General features: G+C 46.5%; 1 protein-coding gene across 5 annotated transcripts in view; it reads right to left on the reverse strand.

The window, feature by feature from the left end:
• The window catches only part of TMTC3 (transmembrane O-mannosyltransferase targeting cadherins 3), a 263,792-nt gene that overhangs the window by 161,034 nt on the left and 74,778 nt on the right, over positions 1-27,980 (reverse strand). For 3 of the 5 annotated variants that reach the window (XM_063927659.1, XM_063927660.1, XM_063927661.1), the window contains 3 exons: positions 27,240-27,447; positions 26,106-26,159; positions 7,647-7,865 (listed from right to left, as the gene is read on the reverse strand). In XM_063927659.1, the coding sequence (XP_063783729.1) occupies positions 7,647-7,865; positions 26,106-26,159; positions 27,240-27,428 (462 nt within the window). In that variant the 5' untranslated portion in view covers positions 27,429-27,447. The remainder of the gene's footprint in view (positions 1-7,646; positions 7,866-26,105; positions 26,160-27,239; positions 27,448-27,980) is intronic. The other 2 variants (XM_063927662.1, XM_063927663.1) reach the window with 1 other exon arrangement.

Genomic DNA, 27,980 nt, shown 5'->3' on the forward strand with positions numbered 1-27,980 from the left:
CCTGTATGCCGAATCTGCGACCCTCTAGAAGATGAGCACTCTGCAGCCACCACAACAGCGACACCCTGGCCCTTGGAGACAGGGTTATCCGCCGATGCATCTGAAGATGCGACCCGGACCACTTGTCCAACAGATCCCACTGGAAGATCCTTGCATGGGACCTGGCGAATGGAATTTCTTCGTAAGAAGCTACCATCTTTCCCAGGGCTCGCGTGCATTGATGCACCGACACCTCTATTTGTATTAGGAGGTCTCTGACTAGAGATGACAACTCCTTGGCCTTCTCCTCCGGGAGAAACCCTTTTTCCTGTTCTGTGTCCAGAACCATACCCAGGAACAGTAGACGCGTCGTAGGAACCAGCTGCGACTTTGGAATATTCAGAATCCAGCCGTGCTGTTGTAGCACTTCCCGAGATAGTGCTACTCCGACGAACAACTGCTCCCTGGACCTCGCCTTTATAAGGAGATCGTCCAAGTACGGGATAATTATTTCGGCCATTACCTTGGTAAATACCCTCGGTGCCGGGGACAGACCAACGGCAACGTCTGGAATTGGTAATGACAATCCTGTACCACAATTTTGAGGTACTCCTGGTGAGGAGGGTAAATAGGGACATGCAGGTAAGCATCCTTGATGTCCAGTGATACCAAGAAATTCTCCAGGCTTGCAATAATCGCCCTGAGCGATTCCATTTTGAACTTGAACCTTCGTATATAAAAGTGTTCAAGGATTTCAATTTTAGAATGGGTCTCACCGAACCGTCTGGTTTCGGTACCACAAACATTTTGGAATAGTAACCCCGGCCTTGTTGAAGGAGGGGTACCTTGATTTCACCTGCTGGAAGTACAGCTTGTGAATTGCCGCCAGTACTACCTCCCTTTCTCCGAGGGCAGCAGGCAAGGCTGATGTGAGGTAACGGCGAGGGGGAGTCGCCTCGAACTCCAGCTTGTATCCCTGTGATACTACTTGCAGAACCTAGGGATCCACCTGTGGGCAAGCCCACTGGTCCCTGAAGTTCCCGAGACGCGCCCCCACCGCACCTGTCTCCACCTGTGGAGCCCCAGCGTCATGCGGTGGACTCAGAGGAAGCAGGGGAAGATTTTTGATCCTGGGAACTGGCTGTCTGGTGCAGCTTTTTCCTTCTTCCCTTGTCTCTGTGCAGAAAGGAAGCGCCTTTGACCCGCTTGCTTTTCTGAAGCCGAAAGGACTGTACCTGAAAATACGGAGCTTTCTTAGGCTGTGAGGAAACCTGAGGTAAAAAAATTTTTTTCCCCAGCTGTTGCTGTGGATACGAGGTCCCAGAGACCATCCCCAAACAATTTCTCACCCTTAATAAGGCAGAATCTCCATGTGCCTTTTAAAGGCAGCATCACCTGTCCACTGCCGGGTCTCTAATACCCTCCTGGCAGAATGGACATTGCATTAATTCTGGATGCCAGCCGGCAAATATCCCTCTGTGCATCCCTCATATATAAGACGACGTCTTTAAAATGCTCTATGTTAGCAAAATATTATCCCTGTCTAGGGTATTAATATTATCTGACAGGGTATCGGACCACGCTGCAGCAGCACTATTTATGCTGAGGCAATTGCAGGTCCCAGTATAGTACCTGAGTGTGTATATACAGACTTCAGGATAGCCTCCTGCTTTTTATCAGCAGGCTCCTTCAAAGTGGCCGTATCCCAAGACGGCAGTGCCACCTTTTTTGACAAACGTGTGAGCGCCTTATCCACCCTAGGGGATATCTCCCAACGTGACCTATCCTCTGGCGGGAAAGGGTACGCCAGCAGTAACTTTTTAGAAATTAACCAGTTTCTTATCGGGGGAACCCACGCTCTTTACACACATCATTCACTCATCTGATGGGGGAACAAAACACTGGCTGCTTTTTCTCCCCAAACATAAAACCCCTTTTATGTAGTACTTGGGTTCATGTCAGAAATGTGTAACACATTTTTCATTGCCGAGATCATGCAACGGATGTTCCTAGTGGATTGTGTATATGTCTCAACCTCGTCGACACTGGAGTCAGACTCCGTGTCGACATCTGTGTCTGCCATCTGAGATAACGGGCGTTTTTTGAGCCCCCGATGGCCTTTGAGACGCCTGGGCAGGCGCGGGCTGAGAAGCCGGCTGTCCCACAGCTGTTACGCCATCCAGCCTTTTATGTAAGGAGTTGACATTGTCGGTTAATACCTTCCACCTATCCATCCACTCTGGTGTCGGCCCCACAGGGGGCGACATCCCATTTATCGGCCTCTGCTCCGCCTCCACGTAACCTTCCTCATCCAACATGTCGTCACAGCCGTACCGACAAACACCGCACACACACAGGGAATGCTCTGACTGAGGACAGGACCCCACAAAGTCCTTTGGGGAGACAGAGAGAGAGTATGCCAGCACACACCAGAGCGCTATATAATGCAGGGATTAACACTATAACTGAGTGATTTTTCCCCCAATAGCTGCTTGTATACACATATTGCGCCTAAATTTAGTGCCCCCCCTCTCTTTTTAACCCTTTGAGCCTGAAAACTACAGGGGAGAGCCTGGGGAGCTGTCTTCCAGCTGCACTGTGAAGAAAAAATGGCGCCAGTGTGCTGAGGGAGATAGCCCCGCCCCTTTTTCAGCTGACTTTTCTTCCGCTTTTTTCATGGATTCTGGCAGGGGTAATTTATCACAAATATAGCCCTGGGACTATATATTGTGATGATTTGCCAGCCAAGGTGTATTATATTGCCCTCAGGGGCCCCCCCCCCCCCCCCCCCAGCGCCCTGCACCCATCAGTGACCGGAGTGTGAGGTGTGCATGAGGAGCAATGGCGCACAGCTGCAGTGCTGTGCGCTACCTTGTTGAAGACAGAAGTCTTCTGCCGCCGATTTTCCGGAACACTTCTTGCTTCTGGCTCTGTAAGGGGGCCGGCGGCGCGGCTCCGGGACCGAACGATCGAGGTCGGGTCCTGTGTTCGATCCCTCTGGAGCTAATGGTGTCCAGTAGCCTAAGAAGCCCAAGCTACCACCAGTTAGGTAGGTTCGCTTCTTCTCCCCTTAGTCCCTCGCTGCAGTGAGTCTGTTGCCAGCAGATCTCACTGTAAAATAAAAAACCTAAAATATACTTTCTTTCTAGGAGCTCAGGAGAGCCCCTAGTGTGCATCCAGCTCAGCCGGGCACAAGAATCTAACTGAGGTCTGGAGGAGGGTCATAGTGGGAGGAGCCAGTGCACACCAGGTAGTCCTAAAGCTTTCTTTAGTTGTGCCCAGTCTCCTGCGGAGCCACTATTCCCCATGGTCCTTACGGAGTCCCAGCATCCACTTAGGACGTCAGAGAAATATATTTATTTGCAGAATACAGCACTAAAACAAAATAATACTAGAAAAAAAATGACTGTGAAGAAGCACCTGTGAAGAAGATGGAGGTGCAAGAGGTCTATCAGCAGATGGAGGCCCATACACACTGGGCAATTTTGAGCTGAAAGCAGCTCACATTTGGTGTGTTGAGCTGCTTTCAGTTCAAAACCACCCAGTGTGTATGGCCCAGCGATGTACGCTGATACGCGCCCCGCTTCATCGCCGGCAGCCGCTGTCCATCTGATGGTATTACCAACAGATGAACGGCAAGGTGAATGGCTTTCCGTATCGTCCCGCTGACATCGCTGGGCAGGGGGGAAAATAGCTCAGTGTGTATGCACTGAGCGATTTTCAGCCCAGCGATTGAGATGTCAGCGATCATCGCTGTGCATACACGCTGGGCAAAAATGCCCAGTGTGTATGTATGCACCTTTAAACTAAACTGGGGGTCACAGACAACTACTGAGGTATACCAGAAAAAAAAGCATGTTTTACATATTTCTTAGTGTCATGCTTTCAATGCTCCAAATGTACAGACTCCGATGCAGGGAGAAATGAGATGTCATGAGAAAATATAATCCATAATGGATATACAAAATAAGATAACAATATGGTATAGTGTAATGCAAATGTTTCTATAAAAAATAACCATAGGAAGCAAAAAAAACAAAAATGTATGATTTATGTGCTGGGGCAAGCAGAAATAGAGTGCAAGTTACCAGGATTTGATCAATGCTTTGCTTTCTTTTTTTTATTTATTGCTTACCCCCTCACTCTAAGGTCACTCACAGAGCCAGGTAATGCTAGAAATTCTGTTAGTCTCCTGTCCTATATCCCAATATCAAAATGCTATCTTTAGTGAACAGGACAAAGTCACACGTTAAAATTATTCCCTCCATTGCTTCTGTCCAAACTTAAGACTTCAGCTCAGAGAGGTAATATCTCCTGGTGGTATCAGTACATGTTGTCAGAAAGGACGTCTGGGAAACTATCGTCTCAAGTTAAATGGGAGAATGATTTCTCTCAAGTTCTGACTGAAGAAGAATGGGATGTCATCTTTAAAACATGTTTTAGGATATCTAAATGTATTCACCACTCTGAGATGTACTATAAACTACTTCATAGGGCCTACTTCACTCCAGAGCGGCAACATAAAATATGGCCCTTGATCTCCCAGTTTTGCTGGAGAAACTGTGCTTTGATTGGTGACATTTTCCACGTTTTCTGGGCGTGCCCGGTTGTGCAACCGCTCTGGAGGGAAGTATTTGTTATGAATGGTGAAGTGTTAGGATTTTCTGTCCCTGCAGACCCATCAGCAGCCTGGTTTAATTTTTTCCCCAGGAAGCATGTCCCAGGGTGATAGGTACCTTACGGGACATATTTTGATAGCAGCCAAGACCTCCATTGCCCAGCTGTGGAAGTCACCTCTTATCCCCACTATCGCAATTATTATGGATAAAGTTCATAAGCACTACCTATTTGAAACGGCGGAGGCTACTTACTCATCTTCTGCCTCCTCTTGCCATATGAAATGGTTTAAATGGGGAGAGTTCAGGGAGTGTGTGTGGCATAACACTATCTACAGCGCGCCAATAGATTTTACTGTTCTGAACTCCCCCAGCTCAGATTCCTAATCAGGTATTTCCTAATTACATTGCTGTGTGTTATTCAATTTGTCTTTGTGTATGTGACTGTCGACTGTCAGTAAGTTCTGATTGTCTGATGATAGACTGGTCTGGTAATTACCCCTTCCCTCTGTTTCTTTGTCTTTTCTTATTTACTTACGGCTTGTGTGTTTGCTTGTATTACCTTTTCTATGTAATGTCAAAATCCCAATAAATATTATTGTTTAAAAAAACCCAAAAAACAATGATATGCATATTTCTATACATAACTATTCAGCAAACCACTATTGTTTTCAGAAATTAAAGGCCTACAATAAATCACAGATAAGAATAATGTACAAGTCTCTAAACACATAACTCTGAATAATATCCTTTTGATGTGTTCCATTTCCTATAGAAATGTATATAACCACACCTTTTGGTTCTTTGTACTCACAGCATCTGGTTACATCTTCTCTCACCTACCTATAAGACACACTAGGCCTTTCCTATGTATAAAAAAAAAAAGGATATTCCCCATGACAGGGCACTTACTACAACAGGTTACAAGGATAGGGCATAAAGTCAATTGAGACTGTCAGCCAATCTAAATAAACCCCTTTGTCGCATTCCCTGGTTAAGTTGCAACAACATAATTCACGACACATGGCAAACAAAAAACAAACAAACTGAAAAAACAACCAAAAATAACACCACTTTTTTAATGCATCAGTTAGGGTTTTTCCACAGTGATGAAAGGAAGGAAATTTGTTCATGGGTTTAAAACTGTAGGGTGACTACTCTGTTCTCATACATAAAACAAACACAGGTGGGGAGGGAGAAGTAGAGAGAAGAGAATGACACAGTCTCATAGCAGGTGATCGATTCTGTCTCAGCTGTGGTTTTCAGTTCCAGGATATGTTTGTATTACCAATCAAGTTGTTTTGACTATTTACTCTGCCTTCTCTCTCTTGTACCTTGAAATATGTTTATCTTGCCAACTCCCAAGGCACATTTATGCACGCAGGGAGCAAAAAGCTAGCCTGTCTGGTCCTATTCTACAAAAGATCTACTGTAGCACAAATTGCTGAAAAAGTTAATGTTGGCTATGATAGAATGGTGTCAGAACACACAGTGTATCGTGGCTTGCTGCGTAGCCTCAGACCAACCTGAGTGAACATGCTGACCCCGATCTACTGCAAAAAGTGCCTACAAAGGACATGTGAATGTCAGAACTGGACCATGGAACAATGGAAGATGGTCTCTGGTCAAATGAATCACATTTTCTTTACGTCATGGGAAAGGCCATGTGCATCGTTTACCTGGGGATGAGATGGGACCAGAATGCACTATGGGAAGAAGGCAAGCTAGTAAAGACAGTGTGATACATTGGACAATGTTCTGCTGGGAAACCTTGGGTTCTCACATACATGTGGATGTTACTTTGACATGTACCACTTAGCTAAATATAGTTGCAGACCAACTACACCACTTCATGCAAAATGGTATTCCCTGATGGTGGTGGCTTTTTCCATAAGGATAATGCACCTTGCCACATTGCAAACATTGCCCAGGAATGGCTTAAGGAACAAGGCAAAGAGTTCAAGGTGTTAATTTGGCCACCAGATTTCAGATTCAATCCTATCGAGCTTCTGTGATATATGCAGGAAAAACAAATCTGAGCCATGGAGACTCCAGGACACCTTCAGAAGTTTTGTGGAGTCCATGCCACGACAGGTTAGAGCCGCTTTGGCAGTACAAAGGGGACCTACAGAATATTAGGCAGTTGTAATGCTATGATTGATCGAATGAATATATATATATATATATATCATTCTTGGGTGTGTGATCACGCCAATATATGCATGCCTTGGTGTGTGTTCAGCCACCCTGTCAGGATGCCCAACCAGCATCAGCATCCTAAACACTCACCAGTGTCACTGCAGGTGCGTCCAGGGGTCCGTCGAGTCCTCTGACAGGTGGGTTCTGGCGTCCAGCAGGCCAGGATATCCTGCAGCCAATAGCCAGTCTGGTCCAGCAGCATCTCTTCAGCCGGTAGCCAGTCCGGTCCAGCAGCATCTCCTCAGCCGGTAGCCAGTCCGGTCCAGCTTTCTTCAGCCGGTAACCAGTCCGGTAAATTACCACTGCGTGCTTCATAACCTTGAACTCATATCAAATGCAGTTCTCACTGCTTCTCAAAACTCATGCGAAAGAGCTATATTCAGCTTCCTTGACTCCAGCTCCAAGCCTCAGACCCTGGACGTCGGTCATCATCTGACCCAGGTAACCTCGTGCACAAAACCGTGACATACCTAAGACATTCGTGTATCAGAGCATAAGCACACACCCATGAGTGGTATATCTTATAAAATGTCTCCTGTTGTGACAAAATAGTTTACGCGGAGATGATGTAGGGTGAAAAAGATATGTGCTGGGAGGTGTGTGGTCATTGCGAAATACTGTAACACACATCCACGTGATTTAGTATCTCCAATCATGTTACTGTGATTTCTGTCATTTTAACACAACAAATACACACACACACACGCTTACACACAAAATAGTTAAAAAGTTACATAATGGAGTGGATACTGATGTGATTATGTAAGTGCATACATATTCAGATTGTACAGTGTTCCATAAAATGTTAACTCTATAAATCAAAATAAGTACTTACTTATAAAACATACTTACAGCTTCAGTATGTATTGGATGGACAGCAAATAGCAAAGCCGCAACCAGACTGGTTCGGTTGTCCAGGAACAGTTTACAGACTTTGAGAAAAATCATGCACACCACAGCATGTAGGAGCAGGTTTAGAAGGTGATAAGACACTGCATTTAATTCACTGAACATATAGTTCAAACGAAATGTCAGGACTGTAAGAGGACGATATGATTTATGACTTCTCTCCTAAAATTAAAAAAGAATATTAAGAGGATTTATGTCACACCCATTTAAATACTAGTGGGTTTATTTATGAAGCATTGGGTTGTAAATCCTACACTTCTGATCGTGTTTAAGACCAATATTTAAAAATAAGAATTTACTTACCGATAATTCTATTTCTCGTAGTCCGTAGTGGATGCTGGGGACTCCGTAAGGACCATGGGGAATAGCGGCTCCGCAGGAGACTGGGCACAAAAGTAAAAGCTTTAGGACTACCTGGTGTGCACTGGCTCCTCCCCCTATGACCCTCCTCCAAGCCTCAGTTAGGATACTGTGCCCGGACGAGCGTACACAATAAGGAAGGATTTTGAATCCCGGGTAAGAATCATACCAGCCACACCAATCACACCATATAACTTGTGATCTAAACCCAGTTAACAGCATGATAACAGAGGAGCCTCTAGAAAAGATGGCTCACTACAGCAATAACCCGATTTTTTGGTAACAATAACTATGTACCAGTATTGCAGACAATCCGCACTTGGGATGGGCGCCCAGCATCCACTACGGACTACGAGAAATAGAATTATCGGTAAGTAAATTCTTATTTTCTCTGACGTCCTAGTGGATGCTGGGGACTCCGTAAGGACCATGGGGATTATACCAAAGCTCCCAAACGGGCGGGAGAGTGCGGATGACTCTGCAGCACCGAATGAGAGAACTCCAGGTCCTCCTCAGCCAGGGTATCAAATTTGTAGAATTTTACAAACGTATTTGCTCCTGACCAAGTAGCTGCTCGGCAAAGTTGTAAAGCCGAGACCCCTCGGGCAGCCGCGCAAGATGAGCCCACCTTCCTTGTGGAATGGGCTTTTACAGATTTTGGCTGTGGCAGGCCTGCCACAGAATGTGCAAGCTGAATTGTACTACAAATCCAACGAGCAATAGTCTGCTTAGAAGCAGGAGCACCCAGCTTGTTGGGTGCATACAGAATAAACAACGAGTCAGATTTTCTGACTCCAGCCGTCCTGGAAACCTATATTTCCAGGGCCCTGACAACGTCTAGCAACTTGGAGTCCTCCAAGTCCCTAGTAGCCGCAGGCACCACAATAGGTTGGTTCAGGTGAAACGCTGAAAACCACCTTAGGGAGAAACTGAGGACAAGTCCTCAATTTCGCCCTGTCCGAATGGAAAATCAGATGAGGGCTTTTACAGGATAAAGCCGCCAATTCTGACACGCACCTGGCCCAGGCCAGGGCCAACAGCATGACCACTTTCCATGTGAGATATTTTAACTCCACATATTTAAGTGGTTCAAACCAATGTGACTTTTGGAACCCAAAAACTACATTTAGATCCCAAGGTGCCACTGGAGGCACAAAAGGAGGCTGTATATACAGTACCCCTTTCACAAACGTCTGAACTTCAGGGACTGAAGCTAGTTCTTTTGGAAGAAAATTGACAGGGCCGAAATTTGAACCTTAATGGACCCCCATTTCAGGCCCATAGACACTCCTGTTTGCAGGAAATGTAGGAATCGACCTAGTTGAAAATTCCTCCGTCTGGGCCTTACTGGCCTCGCACCACGCAACATATTTTCGCCAAATGCGGTGATAATGTTTTGCGGTTATATCTTTCCTGGCTTTGATCAGGATAGGAATGACTTCATCCGGAATGCCTTTCTCCTTCAGGATCCGGCGTTCAACCGCCATGCCGTCAAACGCAGCCGCGGTAAGTCTTGGAACAGACAGGGTCCTTGCTGGAGCAGGTCCCTTCTTAGAGGTAGAGGCCACGGATCCTCCGTGAGCATCTCTTGAAGTTCCGGTTACCAAGTCCTTCTTGGCCAATCCGGAGCCACGAACATAGTGCTCACTCCTCTACATCTTATAATTCTCAGTACCTTGGGTATGAGAGGCAGAGGAGAGAACACATACACAAACTGGTACACCCACTGTGTTACCAGAGCGTCTACAGCTATTGCCTGAGGGTCCCTTGACCTGGCGCAATACTTGTCGAGTTTTATAAACATGTGGAAGACTTCTGGGTGAAGTCCCCACTCTCCCGGGTGGGGGTCGTGTCTGCTGAGGAAGTCTGCTTCCCAGTTGTCCACTCCCGGAATGAATACTGCTGACAGTGCTATCCCATGATTTTCCGCCCAGCGAAGAATCCTTGCAGCTTACTGCCTTGCCCTCCTGCTTCTTGTGTCACCCTGTCTGTTTACGTGGGTGACTGCCGTGATGTTGTCCGAATGGATCAACTCCGGGTGACCTTGAAGCAGAGGTCTTGCTGAGCTTAGAGCATTGTAATTGGCCCTTAGCTTCAGGATATTTATGTAAAGTGATGTCTCCAGGCTTGACCATAAGCTCTGGAAATTCCTTCCCTGTGTGACTGCTCCCCAGCCTCGCAGGCTGGCATCCGTGGTCACCAGGACCCAGTCCTGAATGTCGAATCTGCGGCCCTCTAGAAGATGAGCACTCTGTAACCACCACAGGAGAGACACCCTTGTGCTTGGTGACAGGGTTATCCGCTGATGCATCTGAAGATGCGACCCGGACCATTTGTCCAGCAGGTCCCACTGGAAAGTTCTTGCGTGGAATCTGCCGAATGGAATTGCTTCGTAGGAAGCCACCATTTTTCCCAGAACCCTTTCATTGATGTACTGAGACTTGGCTCGGTTATAGGAGGTTCCCGACTAGCTCGGATAACTCCCTGACTTTCTCCTCCGGGAGAAACACCTTTTTCTGGACTGTGTCCAGGATCATCCCTAGGAACAGAAGACGAGTCGTCGGAATCAGCTGCGATTTTGGAATATTGAGAATCCAATCGTGCTGCCGCAACACTACCTGAGATAGTGCTACACCGACCTCCAACTGTGCCCTGGATCTTACCCTTATCCCTTATCAGGGAATCGTCCAAGTAAGGGATAACTAAAATTCCCTTCCTTCGAAAGAGTATCATCATTTCGGCCATTACCTTGGTAAAGACCCGGGGTGCCGTGGACCATCCATACGGCAGCGTCTGAAACTGATAGTGACAGTTCTGTACCACAAACCTGAGGTACCCTTGGTGAGAAGGGTAAATTGGGACATGAAGGTAAGCATCCTTGATGTCCCGAGACATCATGTAGTCCCGTTCTTCCAGGTTCGCAATCACTGCTCTGAGTGACTCAATCTTGAATTTGAACCTCCGTATGTAAGTGTTCAAGATTTTAGATTTAGAATCGGTCTCACCGAGCCGTCCGGCTTCGGTACCACAACAGTGTGGAATAATACCCCGTTCCCTGTTGCAGGAGGGGTACCTTGATTATCACCTGCTGGGAATACAGCTTGTGAATGGCTTCCAAAACTGCCTCCCTGTCAGAGGGAGACATCGGTAAAGCCGACTTTAGGAAACGGCGAGGGGGAGACGTCTCGAATTCCAATTTGTACCCCTGAGATATCACCTGAAGGATCCAGGGGTCTAATTGCGAGTGAGCCCACTGCGCGCTGAATTTCATTGAGACGGGCCCCCACCGTGCCTGATTCTGCTTGTAAAGCCCCAGCGTCATACTGAGGGCTTGGCAGAGGCGGGAGAGGGCTTCTGTTCCTGGGAACTGGCTGATTTCTGCAGCCTTTTTCCTCTCCCTCTGTCACGGGGCAGAAATGAGGAACCTTTTGCCCGCTTGCCCACGAAAGGACTGCGCCTGATAATACGGCGTCTTCTTATGTTGAGAGGCGACCTGGGGTACAAACGTGGATTTCCCAGCTGTTGCCGTGGCCACCAGGTCTGAAAGACCGACCCCAAATAACTCCTCCCCTTAATAAGGCAATACTTCCAAATGCCGTTTGGAATCCGCCTCACCTGACCACTGTCGTGTCCATGACCCTCTACTGGCAGAAATGGACAACGCACTTAGACTTGATGCCAGTCGGCAAATATTCCGCTGTGCATCACGCATATATAGAAATGCATCTTTTAAATGCTCTATAGTCAATAATATACTGTCCCTATTTAGGGTATCAATATTTTCAGTCAGGGAATCCGACCACGCCAACCCAGCACTGCACATCCAGGCTGAGGCGATTGCTGGTCGCAGTATAACACCAGTATGTGTGTAAATACATTTTAGGATACCCTCCTGCTTTCTATCAGCAGGATCCTTAAGGGCGGCCATCTCAGGAGAGGGTAGAGCCCTTGTTCTTACAAGCGTGTGAGCGCTTTATCCACCCTAGGGGGTGTTTCCCAACGCACCCTAACCTCTGGCGGGAAAGGATATAATGCCAATAACATTTTAGAAATTATCAGTTGTTATCGAGGGAAACCCACGCATCATCACACACCTCATTTAATTTCTCAGATTCAGGAAAACTACAGGTAGTTTTTCCTCACCGAACATAATACCCCTTTTTGGTGGTACTCGTATTATCAGAAATGTGTAAAACATTTTTCGTTGCCTCAATCATGTAACGTGTGGCCCTACTGGAAGTCACATTTGTCTCTTCACCGTCGACACTGGAGTCAGTATCCGTGTCGGCGTCTATATCTGCCATCTGAGGTAACGGGCGCTTTAGAGCCCCTGATGGCATATGAGACGTCTGGACAGGCACAAGCTGAGTAGCCGGCTGTCTCATGTCAACCACTGTCTTTTATACAGAGCTGATACTGTCACATAATTCCTTCCAACAGTTCATCCACTCAGGTGTCGACCCCCTAGGGGGTGACATCACTATTACAGGCAATCTGCTCCGTCTCCACATCATTTTTCTACTCATACATGTCGACACAAACGTACCGACACACAGCACACACACAGGGAATGCTCTGATAGAGGACAGGACCCCACTAGCCCTTTGGGGAGACAGAGGGAGAGTTTGCCAGCACACACCAGAGCGCTATATATATATACAGGGATAACCTTATATAAGTGTTTTTCCCCTTATAGCTGCTGTATTGTTTATACTGCGCCTAATTAGTGCCCCCCTCTCTTTTTTAACCCTTTCTGTAGTGTAGTGACTGCAGGGGAGAGCCAGGGAGCTTCCCTCCAACGGAGCTGTGAGGGAAAATGGCGCCAGTGTGCTGAGGAGATAAGCTCCGCCCCCTTCTCGGCGGCCTTATCTCCCGTTTTTGTGTGTATTCTGGCAGGGGCTAAATGCATCCATATAGCCCAGGAGCTATATGTGATGTATTTTTCGCCATCTAAGGTGTTTTTATTGCGTCTCAGGGCGCCCCCCCCAGCGCCCTGCACCCTCAGTGACCGGAGTGTGAAGTGTGCTGAGAGCAATGGCGCACAGCTGCGGTGCTGTGCGCTACCTTATTGAAGACAGGACGTCTTCTGCCGCCGATTTCCCGGACCTCTTCTGTCTTCTGGCTCTGTAAGGGGGCCGGCGGCGCGGCTCTGGGACCCATCCATGGCTGGGCCTGTGATCGTCCCTCTGGAGCTAATGTCCAGTAGCCTAAGAAGCCCAATCCACTCTGCACGCAGGTGAGTTCGCTTCTTCTCCCCTTAGTCCCTCGGTGCAGTGAACCTGTTGCCAGCAGGACTCACTGAAAATAAAAAACCTATACTTAAACTTTTTTACTAAGCAGCTCAGGAGAGCCACCTAGTGTGCACCCTTCTCGTTCGGGCACAAAAATCTAACTGAGGCTTGGAGGAGGGTCATAGGGGGAGGAGCCAGTGCACACCAGGTAGTCCTAAAGCTTTTACTTTTGTGCCCAGTCTCCTGCGGAGCCGCTATTCCCCATGGTCCTTACGGAGTCCCCAGCATCCACTAGGACGTCAGAAAGAGCAATGCGTTTTACTAGCTGTGTCTTGCTAGTGAAAGCACTGCCCTTTTAAATATTGGGTATTTAAAAAGGACTGGGTTTTACAAAACAATGTTTCATAAATAAACCCTTAGAGGCTTAATGCAAAAGAAACAAAAAATAAGACTTTTGGTGCTTACCATTAAATCTCTTTCTCAGAGTCCATCGGGGTGACGCTGCTTGACTGTGAAGTTCAGTTAGTGTTTGGGAACTAGCACTTAACTGGTTAACTTTTCTAGTATAACGCTCCTCCCCTCTAACTCCCTTCCTCAGTTTAAAACTTAAAAACCAAAAGATAAGTTGAAGAAAATGACAGAAGTCACAAGACATCATAAGGAAGGGATCGAAGTGTCCCTCAAATGGAGTCTGATTTCATTGTTAGCACATGCAAATTTAAATTCTTAACTTGGGGGACACTGCTTGACCATGGAGACGAACCAAAGATGCACCTGGGGAAGGTATGCTCAGCCTTTATGTACAAAAGAAGCATCTTTAGATGTTCAGAATCCTTATTTGTATGCTGAATTGTAACCCTAATCCATCCGGCTGTAGTCTACTTGGAAGCTGGCCAACCCCTTTATTTTTATATAAATTTTCCTTATGCTGGCTATCCTATCCAAGTAAAACGCTTAAGACTGTCGCCATATCCAACAGACAACTAATCCTGATCAGTCATTTTACCTGATTTAGCAAAAGCCAGTATCATAATTTCTTGATTAAGATGAAATGCAGACAGCACCTTACACACACACACTACTATCTTTTCAGTGTAACACTACCCTATGTTCATTCATCACTAGAAATCACTAGAAATGGAGGTACACATGATAAAGCCCCTATTTCTGAAACAATTCTAGCTGATGAAATTGCTAAAAGAAAATACATTTTATAAGTTCCAAAAACCTGCAAAGGTTCAAAAGGTGGTAACAGAAGTGCTGACAACACAAGATCTAAATTCCAAGGCTCTATAGGATGCTAGTATTGTGGCTGTAAATGTAACATGTGATGTAAGAAAGTATTCTCCTCTAGTATCGGAGAAACTTCTCTGAAAGAAAATTCATAAAGAGGCTATCTGTACATTAAGGGAATCTAAGCCAAGTCCAATATTTAACCACACTTGAAGAAAAGAAAGAAACCGTGGCAAACAAAAAGCTGAACATGAAAATCTCACTTTATCACACCATGGGGAATTATTAAATTGTGCATGGGATTTTGTCTGCAAAATTTGTTGGGGAACTCACAACTAATTTTGAACTACTGCGGGTATACCCACAGTATTCAATTAAAAAAATAAGAATTTACTTACCGATAATTCTATTTCTCGGAGTCCGTAGTGGATGCTGGGGTTCCTGAAAGGACCATGGGGAATAGCGGCTCCGCAGGAGACAGGGCACAAAAAGTAAAGCTTTTCCAGATCAGGTGGTGTGCACTGGCTCCTCCCCCTATGACCCTCCTCCAGACTCCAGTTAGGTACTGTGCCCGGACGAGCGTACACAATAAGGGAGGATTTTGAATCCCGGGTAAGACTCATACCAGCCACACCAATCACACCGTACAACTTGTGATCTAAACCCAGTTAACAGTATGATAACAGAGGAGCCTCTGAAAGATGGCTCCCTAAACAATAACCCGAATTAGTTAACAATAACTATGTACAAGTATTGCAGATAATCCGCACTTGGGATGGGCGCCCAGCATCCACTACGGACTCCGAGAAATAGAATTATCGGTAAGTAAATTCTTATTTTCTCTATCGTCCTAGTGGATGCTGGGGTTCCTGAAAGGACCATGGGGATTATACCAAAGCTCCCAAACGGGCGGGAGAGTGCGGATGACTCTGCAGCACCGAATGAGAGAACTCCAGGTCCTCCTTTGCCAGGGTATCAAATTTGTAGAATTTTACAAACGTGTTCTCCCCTGACCACGTAGCTGCTCGGCAGAGTTGTAATGCCGAGACCCCTCGGGCAGCCGCCCAAGATGAGCCCACCTTCCTTGTGGAATGGGCCTTAACAGATTTAGGCTGTGGCAGGCCTGCCACAGAATGTGCAAGTTGAATTGTGTTACAAATCCAACGAGCAATCGACTGTTTAGAAGCAGGCGCACCCAACTTGTTGGGTGCATACAGTATAAACAGCGAGTCAGATTTTCTGACTCCAGCCGTCCTTGAAATGTATATTTTTAAAGCTCTGACAACGTCCAACAACTTGAGTCCTCCAAGTCGCTTGTAGCCGCAGGCACTACAATAGGCTGGTTCAGGTGAAACGCTGATACCACCTTAGGGAGAAAATGCGGACGCGTCCGCAGCTCTGCCCTATCCGAATGGAAAATTAAATAAGGGCTTTTATAAGATAAAGCCGCCAGTTCAGATACTCTCCTGGCGGACGCCAGGGCCAGTAACATAGTCACTTTCCATGTGAGATATTTCAAATCCACATCTTTTAGTGGTTCAAACCAATGGGATTTGAGGAAATCTAAAACTACATTTAGATCCCACGGTGCCACCGGAGGCACCACAGGAGGCTGTATATGCAGTACTCCCTTTACAAAAGTCTGGACCTCAGGAACTGAGGCCAATTCTTTTTGGAAGAATATTGACAGGGCCGAAATTTGAACCTTAATAGATCCCAATTTGAGACCCATAGACAATCCTGATTGCAGGAAATGTAGGAAACGACCCAGTTGAAATTCCTCCGTCGGAGCACTCCGATCCTCGCACCACGCAACATATTTCCGCCAAATGCGGTGATAATGCTTCGCGGTGACTTCCTTTCTTGCCTTAATCAAGGTAGGAATGACTTCTTCTGGAATGCCTTTCCCTTTTAGGATCTGGCGTTCAACCGCCATGCCGTCAAACGCAGCCGCGGTAAGTCTTGGAATAGACACGGTCCCTGCTGAAGCAGGTCCTGTCTTAGAGGTAGAGGCCACGGATCGTCCGTGACCATCTCTTGAAGTTCCGGGTACCAAGACCTTCTTGGCCAATCCGGAGCCACTAGTATCGTTCTTACTCCGCTTTGCCTTATGATTCTCAATACCTTTGGTATGAGAGGCAGAGGAGGAAACACATACACCGACTGGTACACCCAAGGTGTTACCAGCGCGTCCACAGCTATTGCCTGCGGATCTCTTGACCTGGCGCAATACCTGTCCAGTTTTTTGTTGAGGCGAGACGCCATCATGTCCACCATTGGTCTTTCCCAACGGTTTATTAGCATGTGGAAAACTTCTGGATGAAGTCCCCACTCTCCCGGGTGAAGATCGTGTCTGCTGAGGAAGTCTGCTTCCCAGTTGTCCACTCCCGGGATGAACACTGCTGACAGTGCTATCACGTGATTCTCCGCCCAGCGAAGGATCCTGGCAGCTTCTGCCATTGCACTCCTGCTTCTTGTGCCGCCCTGTCTGTTTACATGGGCGACTGCCGTGATGTTGTCCGACTGGATCAACACCGGTCTTCCTTGAAGCAGAGGTTCCGCCTGGCTTAGAGCATTGTAGATTGCTCTTAGTTCCAGAATGTTTATGTGAAGAGACTTTTCCAGGCTCGACCACACTCCCTGGAAGTTTCTTCCTTGTGTGACTGCTCCCCAGCCTCTCAGGCTGGCGTCCGTGGTCACCAGGATCCAATCCTGTATGCCGAATCTGCGGCCCTCCAATAGATGAGCACTCTGCAACCACCACAGAAGAGATACCCTTGTCCTTGGAGACAGGGTTATCCGCTGGTGCATCTGAAGATGCGACCCTGACCATTTGTCCAACAGATCCCTCTGGAAAATTCGTGCATGGAATCTGCCGAATGGAATTGCTTCGTAAGAAGCCACCATTTTTCCCAGGACTCTTGTGCATTGATGTACAGACACCTTTCCTGGTTTTAGGAGATTCCTGACCAGGTCGGATAACTCCTTGGCTTTTTCCTCGGGAAGAAAAACCTTTTTCTGAACCGTGTCCAGAATCATCCCTAGGAACAGCAGACGAGTTGTCGGCATTAATTGGGATTTTGGAATATTCAGAATCCATCCGTGCTGCTTTAGCACCTCTTGAGATATTGCTAATCCCATCTCTAGCTGTTCTCTGGACCTTGCCCTTATTAGGAGATCGTCCAAGTATGGGATAATTAATACGCCTTTTCTTCGAAGAAGAATCATCATCTCGGCCATTACCTTTGTAAAGATCCGAGGTGCCGTGGACAAACCAAACGGCAGCGTCTGAAACTGATAGTGACAGTTTTGTACAACGAACCTGAGGTACCCCTGGTGTGAGGGGTAAATTGGAACGTGGAGATACGCATCCTTGATGTCCAAGGATACCATAAAGTCCCCTTCTTCCAGGTTCGCTATCACTGCTCTGAGTGACTCCATCTTGAACTTGAACTTCTTTATGTACAGGTTCAAGGACTTCAGATTTAGAATAGGCCTTACCGAGCCATCCGGCTTCGGTACCACAAATAGAGTGGAATAATACCCCTTCCCTTGTTGTAGAAGAGGTACCTTGACTATCACCTGCTGAGAGTACAGCTTGTGAATGGCTTCCAAAACCGTCTCCCTTTCGGAAGGGGACGTTGGTAAAGCAGACTTCAGGAAACGGCGAGGTGGATCTGTCTCTAATTCCAACCTGTACCCCTGAGATATTATCTGCAGGATCCAGGGATCTACCTGCGAGTGAGCCCACTGCGCGCTGTAATTTTTGAGACGACCTCCCACCGTCCCCGAGTCCGCTTGAGAAGCCCCAGCGTCATGCTGAGGCTTTTGTAGAAGCCGGGGAGGGCTTCTGTTCCTGGGAAGGAGCTGCCTGTTGCTGTTTCTTCCCTCGACCTCTGCCTCGTGGCAGATATGAATAGCCCTTTGCTCTCTTATTTTTAAAGGAACGAAAGGGCTGCGGTTGAAAAGTCGGTGCCTTTTTCTGTTGGGGAGTGACTTGAGGTAGAAAGGTGGATTTCCCGGCTGTAGCCGTGGCCACCAAATCTGATAGACCGACTCCAAATAACTCCTCCCCTTTATACGGCAAAACTTCCATATGCCGTTTTGAATCCGCATCGCCTGTCCACTGTCGCGTCCATAAAGCTCTTCTGGCCGAAATGGACATAGCACTTACCCGTGATGCCAGTGTGCAGATATCCCTCTGTGCATCACGCATATAAAGAAATGCATCCTTTATTTGTTCTAACGACAGTAAAATATTGTCCCTGTCCAGGGTATCAATATTTTCAATCAGGGACTCTGACCAAACTACCCCAGCACTGCACATCCAGGCAGACGCTATAGCTGGTCGTAGTATAACACCTGCATGTGTGTATATACTTTTTTGGATATTTTCCATCCTCCTATCTGATGGATCTTTAAGTGCGGCCGTCTCAGGAGAAGGTAACGCCACTTGTTTTGATAAGCGTGTTAGCGCCTTGTCCACCCTAGGAGGTGTTTCCCAGCGCTCCCTAACCTCTGGCGGGAAAGGGTATAATGCCAATAATTTCTTTGAAATTATCAGCTTTTTATCAGGGGCAACCCACGCTTCATCACACACGTCATTTAATTCTTCTGATTCAGGAAAAACTATAGGTAGTTTTTTCACACCCCACATAATACCCTGTTTAGTGGTACCTGTAGTATCAGCTAAATGTAACGCCTCCTTCATTGCCAAAATCATATAACGTGTGGCCCTACTGGAAAATACGGTTGATTTGGTCACCGTCACCACTGGAATCAGTGCCTGTGTCTGGGTCTGTGTCGACCGACTGAGGCAAAGGGCGTTTTACAGCCCCTGACGGTGTTTGAGGCGCCTGGACAGGCACTAACTGATTGTCCGGCCGCCTCATGTCGTCAAACGACTGCTTAAGCGAGTTGACGCTATCCCGTAATTACACAAATAAAGGCATCCATTCTGGTGTCGACCCCCTAGGAGGTGACATCCCCATATTTGGCAATTGCTCCGCCTCCACACCAATATCGTCCTCATACATGTCGACACACACGTACCGACACACAGCAGACACACAGGGAATGCTCTAAACGAAGACAGGACCCACTAGCCCTTTGGGGAGACAGAGGGAGAGTCTGCCAGCACACACCAAAAAGCGCTATATATGACAGGGATAGCCTTATAATAAGTGCTCCCTTATAGCTGCTTTATATATATCAAGATATTGCCATTAAATTTGCCCCCCCTCTCTGTTTTACCCTGTTTCTGTAGTGCAGTGCAGGGGAGAGACCTGGGAGCCGTCCTGACCAGCGGAACTGAGAGAGGAAATGGCGCCGTGTGCTGAGGAGATAGGCCCCGCCCCTTTTTCGGCGGGCTCGTCTCCCGCTATTTTGTGAATACAGGCAGGGGTTAAATATCTCCATATAGCCTCTGGGGGCTATATGTGAGGTATTTTTAGCCTTTTAATAGGTTTTCATTTGCCTCCCAGGGCGCCCCCCCCCAGCGCCCTGCACCCTCAGTGACTGCGTGTGAAGTGTGCCGAGAGGAAAATGGCGCACAGCTGCAGTGCTGTGCGCTACCTTTAGAAGACTGCAGGAGTCTTCAGCCGCCGATTCTGGACCTCTTCTTACTTCAGCATCTGCAAGGGGGCCGGCGGCGCGGCTCCGGTGACCATCCAGGCTGTACCTGTGATCGTCCCTCTGGAGCTGATGTCCAGTAGCCAAGAAGCCAATCCATCCTGCACGCAGGTGAGTTCACTTCTTCTCCCCTCTGTCCCTCGTTGCAGTGATCCTGTTGCCAGCAGGAATCACTGTAAAATAAAAAACCTAAGCTAAACTTTCTCTAAGCAGCTCTTTATGAGAGCCACCTAGAATTGCACCCTTCTCGGCCGGGCACAAAAATCTAACTGGAGTCTGGAGGAGGGTCATAGGGGGAGGAGCCAGTGCACACCACCTGATCTGGAAAAGCTTTACTTTTTGTGCCCTGTCTCCTGCGGAGCCGCTATTCCCCATGGTCCTTTCAGGAACCCCAGCATCCACTAGGACGATAGAGAAAAAATTATAATATTGACACACTCACTAATGTGTTATGGCTGCACCTACATCTGCTGTCTGCTCCACACAACACACACATAGACAGGGACCTCGCATACACACACACACACACACTGACAGTGGTCTCCCATATACATTGCGGAAAATAAGGAGGAAAACTTCATCCTCCTTACCTTCATTCTGCTTATTCATGTTGGGGAAACAGAGGAGGAGGAGGAGGACACCACTGTCAGAAGGTAGGTAATTATGGACCAATTAGAAACTTCCAGTTGTTTAATCAATCATTAGGGACAGGTGGTTTTCAATGGGTTCTGATGCAAGGCCAGACAATTTCCCCCCAAAAATAACAATTTAAGGGGAAAAAAATTAAAAATAAATGTACTTGCTCCGGGGCTGCGACAAAAAGACCACAGTCATTTCTATAGAAATCACAGCAGCTAATTTTCTCGCAGGCAATTGAACATGAAACACTTTTCCGCCGCAGGGTTTGCTAAAACCCACCTGCAATTGAATATGCCCCATGGAATGTAATTCTTCCATACCCTATGATAGATGTCTATAGACTATCATCCTGGCTCTAATCATAGTCTGAATGACTGCATCAGAAAATCCTCTCTCCTTTAAGATCTGGTCTTCGATAGGCATGCCATTACATTTAACTGATGTATGGTCTGACCCAAAAAAAAAAACCACACACAGTACTTGAACAGATTCTGTTGAAGAGGCAGCCCGACCCTTCGACCTTCTGCTATGTTAAGTGCATCTGAAATCCAAGTACTAAACTTTTTTAGATCATTCCTACTAAAGATCACTGGAATTCTGATCACTGGTAAGCTAGATAGAACGAACCTCCATGACACTGCCAATGCATCTATTAGAAAGGCCCATGGGTCCCTGGATCTGCAAGAAAAGCTGTCTTTTTATTGTTGAACCAAGAAGCCATAAGATCCATCTCCGGTTGACCTCACTGTTTTACCAAACTGTTGAAGACATCTGAATGATAGTCCAGTATAAGTAGCATCAGTAGTGATTACCAACCAATCCTAAAAAAGCAAATTCCTGCCTTGTTCAAATTTCTCTTGACATGGTCAACCACCTGACAGACTTATCTCTGGTGAAAGATTGAGGAGCTATGCAGATATTCGATTGTTGGAACAAGACCAACTTCTTAGAATGTTAAGCTGAAGCAACAGAGAATGCAGTCTTACATACCAAATTGCTTCAACATCTCTCCAAGTAACTTCATACACCCGAGAACCAACTGACAGCAGACTAACTTTTGCATGTCTCAGCTGGTTTCTAGCGGCAAAAAGACTTTTCCTAATTGGGTATTGAAAACAAGACCCAATAACATCATGCTCTGTCTGGGAATCATGCTAGACTTTTGCTAATTGATAAAACACCCAGCCACTGGACCCTAGCACATCCATTGACGTTAGAAGATTTACCTAAATAGTCTGTTCTGAATCTTTTTTGAAAAGCAGATAGTATAAATATAGAACCCTTTAGCCCATATATCGTCAATGACCTGCCATGGACTTTTCAAAAATTTCAATTGCTATGGCTAAGCTTTAAAAAACAAATCATTAACATACATAGATGTCCTTCCCAAATGGGTACATGGGGGTAGGCATCTTTGATCAGTGCCACAACAGGACATTTCTACACCCTGTACCAGACACGCACCATGACCGATTATGTCATGGTGCCGTCAGTGTTAGTAAGTGCAGCACTGCCTGGAGCATCATCCGGACACTCCGGCAGAGTCATGGACTTAGGGTTCAGACCCGATGCAGGACCCTTGGGCTGGATTGACGACAATCAAAGAAACCTAGCAGGGAAAAATAAATCAGAGAAAGGAACTCAGCTCTGTGCCTCAACACCAGATCTGTGAATTAGAACCTACTATCAGGAACTCAGGGAACTGAAACAGAGGAAACATGTGATTGTTTACTACAGGCAAATGGTGGTAGTGTGCGAGGAGTACAGGTTATGAGTGAGCACAGATTATTCAGGCCGATGGCAGAGGCACTGAACTTAGGCGAGTAAGTTCAAGCAAAAGGTAGTAGTACAGCGAGGACTACAGGCTGGCAAACGGCGCGCTGGACACCGGTAGATAACAGCAGCAATGGACTTGGGCTGATATCAGGAGCGCTGAACACAAACAGGTGGTGTGGCAGAGCTACCGGATTGAGGCTGGAAACAGGAGTGCTGGCACAAGCTGGTAACAGAGGCGCTAAGTACAGGTAACCGCACAGAGGGCATGATGCAGATGTGGTTGCAACTCAGTGATTATTAGCAGACTGCACATGCATCTCCGCTGCAGTGTGCATGCACCAAGGTAACTTTGCGATACTACACACAGTGAGGAATCAGTCATTGGGAGTCCTTCCGACATAATCGCAGTTGTGTTAAATTTAGCACAGCTACGATCACTTACACGAACATGTGGGGGGACGCCCAGCACAGGGTTGGTATGCCCCGCATGTCAGTCCCTGCCACCCCCCCCACCCACACACACATGCACAGCAGTGATGCTTTTGTACTTGAAGAGTAACTCCCGGCCAGCGCAGCTCTTGCAGCTGGCCGGGAGTTACTCGTCGCTGCCCGGGTCGCAGCGGCTGCCCTGTGGCCGGACCCCCCGCACGGTCCGGCCACGCCTGCGTTGGCCAGACCGCGCCCACAAAACGGCGGCTGTGCCGCCCCCTCCCGCCTCTGCCTATCAATCAGGCAGAAGCGATCGCTAGGCAACGACAGCCTTCGGCTGTCTCGCTGCACTGCAATGAACAGCAGCGAGCGATCAGGTCAGAATCACCCCCATTGAGCGATTGACAGGAGAAGCTGTGTGTGGGGGGGGGGAGGGGGGGGGAGAGTAACGAGGAGTGTCTGTTAAAACAAAGCCATGTTGTGACCGTTTTCGGGGCATGCAATCTTGTACGTATAACATGACGCCAGCATTGCAGCTCCCATTGCTATTCTGCACGGCCACGGAGGCAGAGAGTCAATGTTCCTCGCATCTGCGTCGCAGTTGCAACAGAGTATGCAGTTGCTGAGCATGTTGCGATGGCTTTGGCGGGCGTCTCTGCTCACTTGTGGGTGGCTGCTATACTTACAATGCCTCACAGTGAAATAAAAAAAAAAGATCGCTGCTGCGTCAGCATTGCAACCGCATCTGAATCGGCCCCAGACTGGGAGCAGGGGTTGCTTGGTCCAGAAGAACATCCTCCTGCCACATGATCTTATCTGTAAGGGCCAACTAGCCATGCATACATAGAGGGCGGGATTCAATTCTTTTCACACCCGTTCTGTTTCTGCCCTCAGGGACGTGGTATCATTATTTCAGCTCGCTACCCCCGGAGTAGCAAGGCACCCAACCCTTTACAGAGCTAAACCTGATTACTATGGGCGCAATATGCTCGATAACGGAGAACATTTAAGTAAGGAAATTGGGCGAGATATATCATTTGAATCCCACCCAGAGAGTGCGCCCAGCCATACTGCACTGCTCTCTGAACGTGTCAGCTGTAGCTCTTATGTATGCACTGCTCCAGATCACCTCCAGCTCTTTTACCCACTTCCTCTAACAGTCTCCTGTGTCAGTGTGCCACCATGTGTTGAGCCGAACAAGACCAATTTAGGTGCAGGAGCAAAATGAAAAAAACAAAAAACAAAACACACAACAACACTATTAAATGCTAGACACCAAGTGCTGACCTACTCCTTCAACACATAATTTGATACTGAGAAAGGAGTTGGAGGGGAGAAGCTTTATACTAGAAAAAATTAACCAGTTAAGTGCTAGCTCCTGAATACTCACTAAACATTGGTGACCAAGCAGAGTCCGCTAGATGGAGGGAGAACAAAATGTACTGTAGCTATCAATACAATATCCAGAATTGCTGCTTCAGAGACTTTTCTACACACAACTGTCTGACACATTTTTATAGGATTCAGTTGAAAAAAACAAAACCACAACTAGTTTTAGGAATAAACCGCATGCTATTTTTGTCTATATATAATGAATGAATTATTTTAGGCTTGCAATAATCAAATGCACAAGGCTGAATTATGCAAACATTTCTTGAGGCTGCAGCACATCCTACATGTTACAACTTACTCTCTCTCTCCAATAACCAGTACCCGAGAAGCTGCTCTACGCAGCAGTTTTCCCAGGTCTCACTCCATTCTGCAATTTAGACCTCACCCCAACTAGGAAAAATTACTGCACAAATTAGACCTTGCTTCTCCAGCTAGTGGCTTTAGGAGGGGGATCCATTTAGCATATCAGCGCTCGGGATGCAGCCAGACGCTGGAATCCTGACACTGGCCAGGATCCAGACATTGATAACAATGCTGCACCAAAATCCCGACTGTCAGCATCCTGATCGTAAAAGTGCCGGGGAGGGTTAGGGTTAGGCTGAAGGGAGGGAGGTTAGGTGTAGGCACTTGAGGGTTAGGCAGCGAGAAGGGAACTAGGGGGGGCGGGTTGGGGTGAGGGTTAGGCTGTGGGGAGGGAGAGTTAGGGTTACACACTAAAAGGGAGGGTAGGGTTGGATTCAGGCTGTAGGTATGCAGGTTTACAGGGTTACAATACTTACCTAGCAGGTGTTGGAAAACTGAACTTCGGGATGCCGCTGTCTGTAGTCTCACTGCCGGCATCCCGATACCATCCCATAGGAGGTCAGTAAAATGTAGGTGGTAGCGCAGCATTAAAGGAGACACTCAGAACCTACATAAAAAGCACTTGGTAATGAACAGACCCATACTTAAGGTTTCCATAATTGTTAAATTATGGAAGCCCTAACAAGTTCTAACTAACTAACTAACTAACTAACTAACTAACTAACTAACTAACTGTGTTACCTTCGATGGGACGTGCATGTATTTCCACTCAATCTAATAATTTAGGCACATTAGAAGGCTGAGTTATATGGAAAATGTGATAGTTGCATCTAATATACAGTAGGGCACTGTAACCATATGATTAGTATTGTATTACATAGGCATAAGGCCCAGGCATAATATAGCTAAAGCATGAAGCACCTTTCTCTAGAGATACATTTGAGGCAAAAAACTTAGAAGGCAGATTTACACCTAAGAAAATAGATTAAACATTTGCTTAATAATTATATTCTGGATTCAAAGATCCTCATAATTCATGCTGAATTTCATCTAATTCTTTTATCTAACTTGTTGGAAAGAATATTAAGTCAGTACAGCTAAATAAGCTTATGTTCACATCTGAAATTGCTTTACAAATAACAAAGGTTATGAGAAAGGTCTAGCCCAAGCATTCCATGGAAATGAAAAGATTTGTGAAGTTCTTCTTGCATAAAACCTTGCCAAATTTGTCAATTTGTGTTTACACCTCAGAGGTCTTAAACGTTTATTGTGCACATCCCTTTTTCCACAGTGGTGGTGATCTGTATAAAATCCAGAATCAAAATGTACACCAACACACAATTACTGTTAAGTCAGAAGTAAATGGATAATCATTTGTGGCAAGCAAACAATGATTTTGTTATCTGACCTTGCCAAAAGACTTCTGGAGGACTAAATATCTTCCTTGAGGGTCTAAATCCATCTAATGGATTGAAAGGAAGTTGTTACTTTCTGGAAAAACATTTCTACTTTCATCCAGTTTGGTAATTACTTTAAAATACACAGTAGTGTAAAAAAACAGCAAAGCATTAACTTACGTATAGAACTTAAGGTACTCCTAAACAAGCAATATTAAGATGTAAGATCATGATCTCCAGTGCTCTGACATGAGGCCTAATTTAGTATGGATTGCAAAAGCAAAGGGCAATGCATATGCAGGATGAGGTGGTGCATACCACATCCTTCCTGCATTTGCAAACGCATCGCATCTGTGATGAACATCACGACCATCAGTAGCGATGTTCATGTATGACGGCAGGCTGAGTAAGCCTGAACTTCCTTCAGGCTAGCCATCGCAGGTGGCCTTGCAAGGCAAAGGAAACTGCGTCCACGTCACAGTTCTTGGCCTCGCCACTCCCAGAAAACGGGGGCAACGTGCCACTGTTTTGGGCAACGACGACCACCCCTGCCCATCCCGCTGAATGCCTCTTAATCAGCAATGCGATCGCAGGACCAGTTTGACACATGCGCAAAACGGTTCCTGCGCATGAGCAGTTTCTCCACCATCGGGAAACTGCACAAAGGGTTGCGAATGCGATCCATACTGAAACACCTCCGTGGACCAGACTGCATAATGCCTTGTTTAGCGTAGGCGGACAGTTGTTTGTAAGTCAGTTATTTAGCTAACGATCCTGTCTCCAGTGTTTTCAATTTAAATTTTTTCTTTCACATGTATAGAGAAATTAGTCCAGGATTTTTTTTCTCTGCATTGGACTCAAATTTGAGCGCTATAAAGAACATTTTCATTGAAAGCCAATGAAATTACCCTTGTACGGCTTTTTCTGTATTGCGTGTGGTTAGCTTTCATGTTATGTAACACAGCATTTTAAGAGCAAATTTTGACTGGGTTGAGGACAATTGGTAAATGTGGAAGCACTGCCTTACTATTACATAGAGCGAAATCCCTGGAGATGTTAACCTGTCAATCCAGACATTTTAAGCGCTATGCAGAACAGTCAAGCAGCCAGGAAACTAGACTGTAAATCATTGATGGCATACTTACTTCAGACATTGGAGTACCCCAGAAGTCATTTTGGAAGAGCTTTTTTATGGGCGTTGAGGGATGCAAATCTTTATTATCCAGAATTGCTGACACGTCATCAAATACAAATCCACAAAATAGACTGTTCCAATAACATACCACCACAACGCATAATAAAATTCCAATTTCCTTCAGATTCAATTCAGCCATTCTTTTGAAACTTCGATCACTGAAAATTACAGAAATTACCAATGATTTCAATATAAATATTTAATACATGTCAATAAGCAGATACCAGGGACAATATACAGAAGTGCATCATGCAGTTATGCAAAAGAACAAAAATACCTAAATAAACATTTAGCCCACATACATTCCCCCCCATCTTGTTTGCTTAAATACTGGTGCTGGTTTTTTGACTCACTGAATCATTGATCTCGCCCCCTGGCTTTCAGAAGTAGAGTGCACAGAGGTGCAGTGTAAACTGCTCTCTCCAAGTGGTGTACAGGAGGTAGTTCTTACTATGCTACTAAACTCACACTATACAACGGAAAGAGTAGGTCATTCTGAGATGATCGTAGCTGTGCTAAATTTTGCACAGCTACGATCATTCACACTGACATGCGGGGTGACGCCCAGCTCAGGGCTAGTCCGCCCCGCATGTCAGTACCGCCCCCCCCCCCCCCCCGCAGAAGTGCAAAGGCATCGCACAGCGCAGCTTTAGCGTGCTGGCCGGGAGCTACTCATCGCTCCCCGGCCCGC

This window comes from Pseudophryne corroboree, chromosome 6, assembly GCF_028390025.1.
Source record: "Pseudophryne corroboree isolate aPseCor3 chromosome 6, aPseCor3.hap2, whole genome shotgun sequence".
NCBI classification, from domain to species: domain Eukaryota; kingdom Metazoa; phylum Chordata; class Amphibia; order Anura; family Myobatrachidae; genus Pseudophryne; species Pseudophryne corroboree.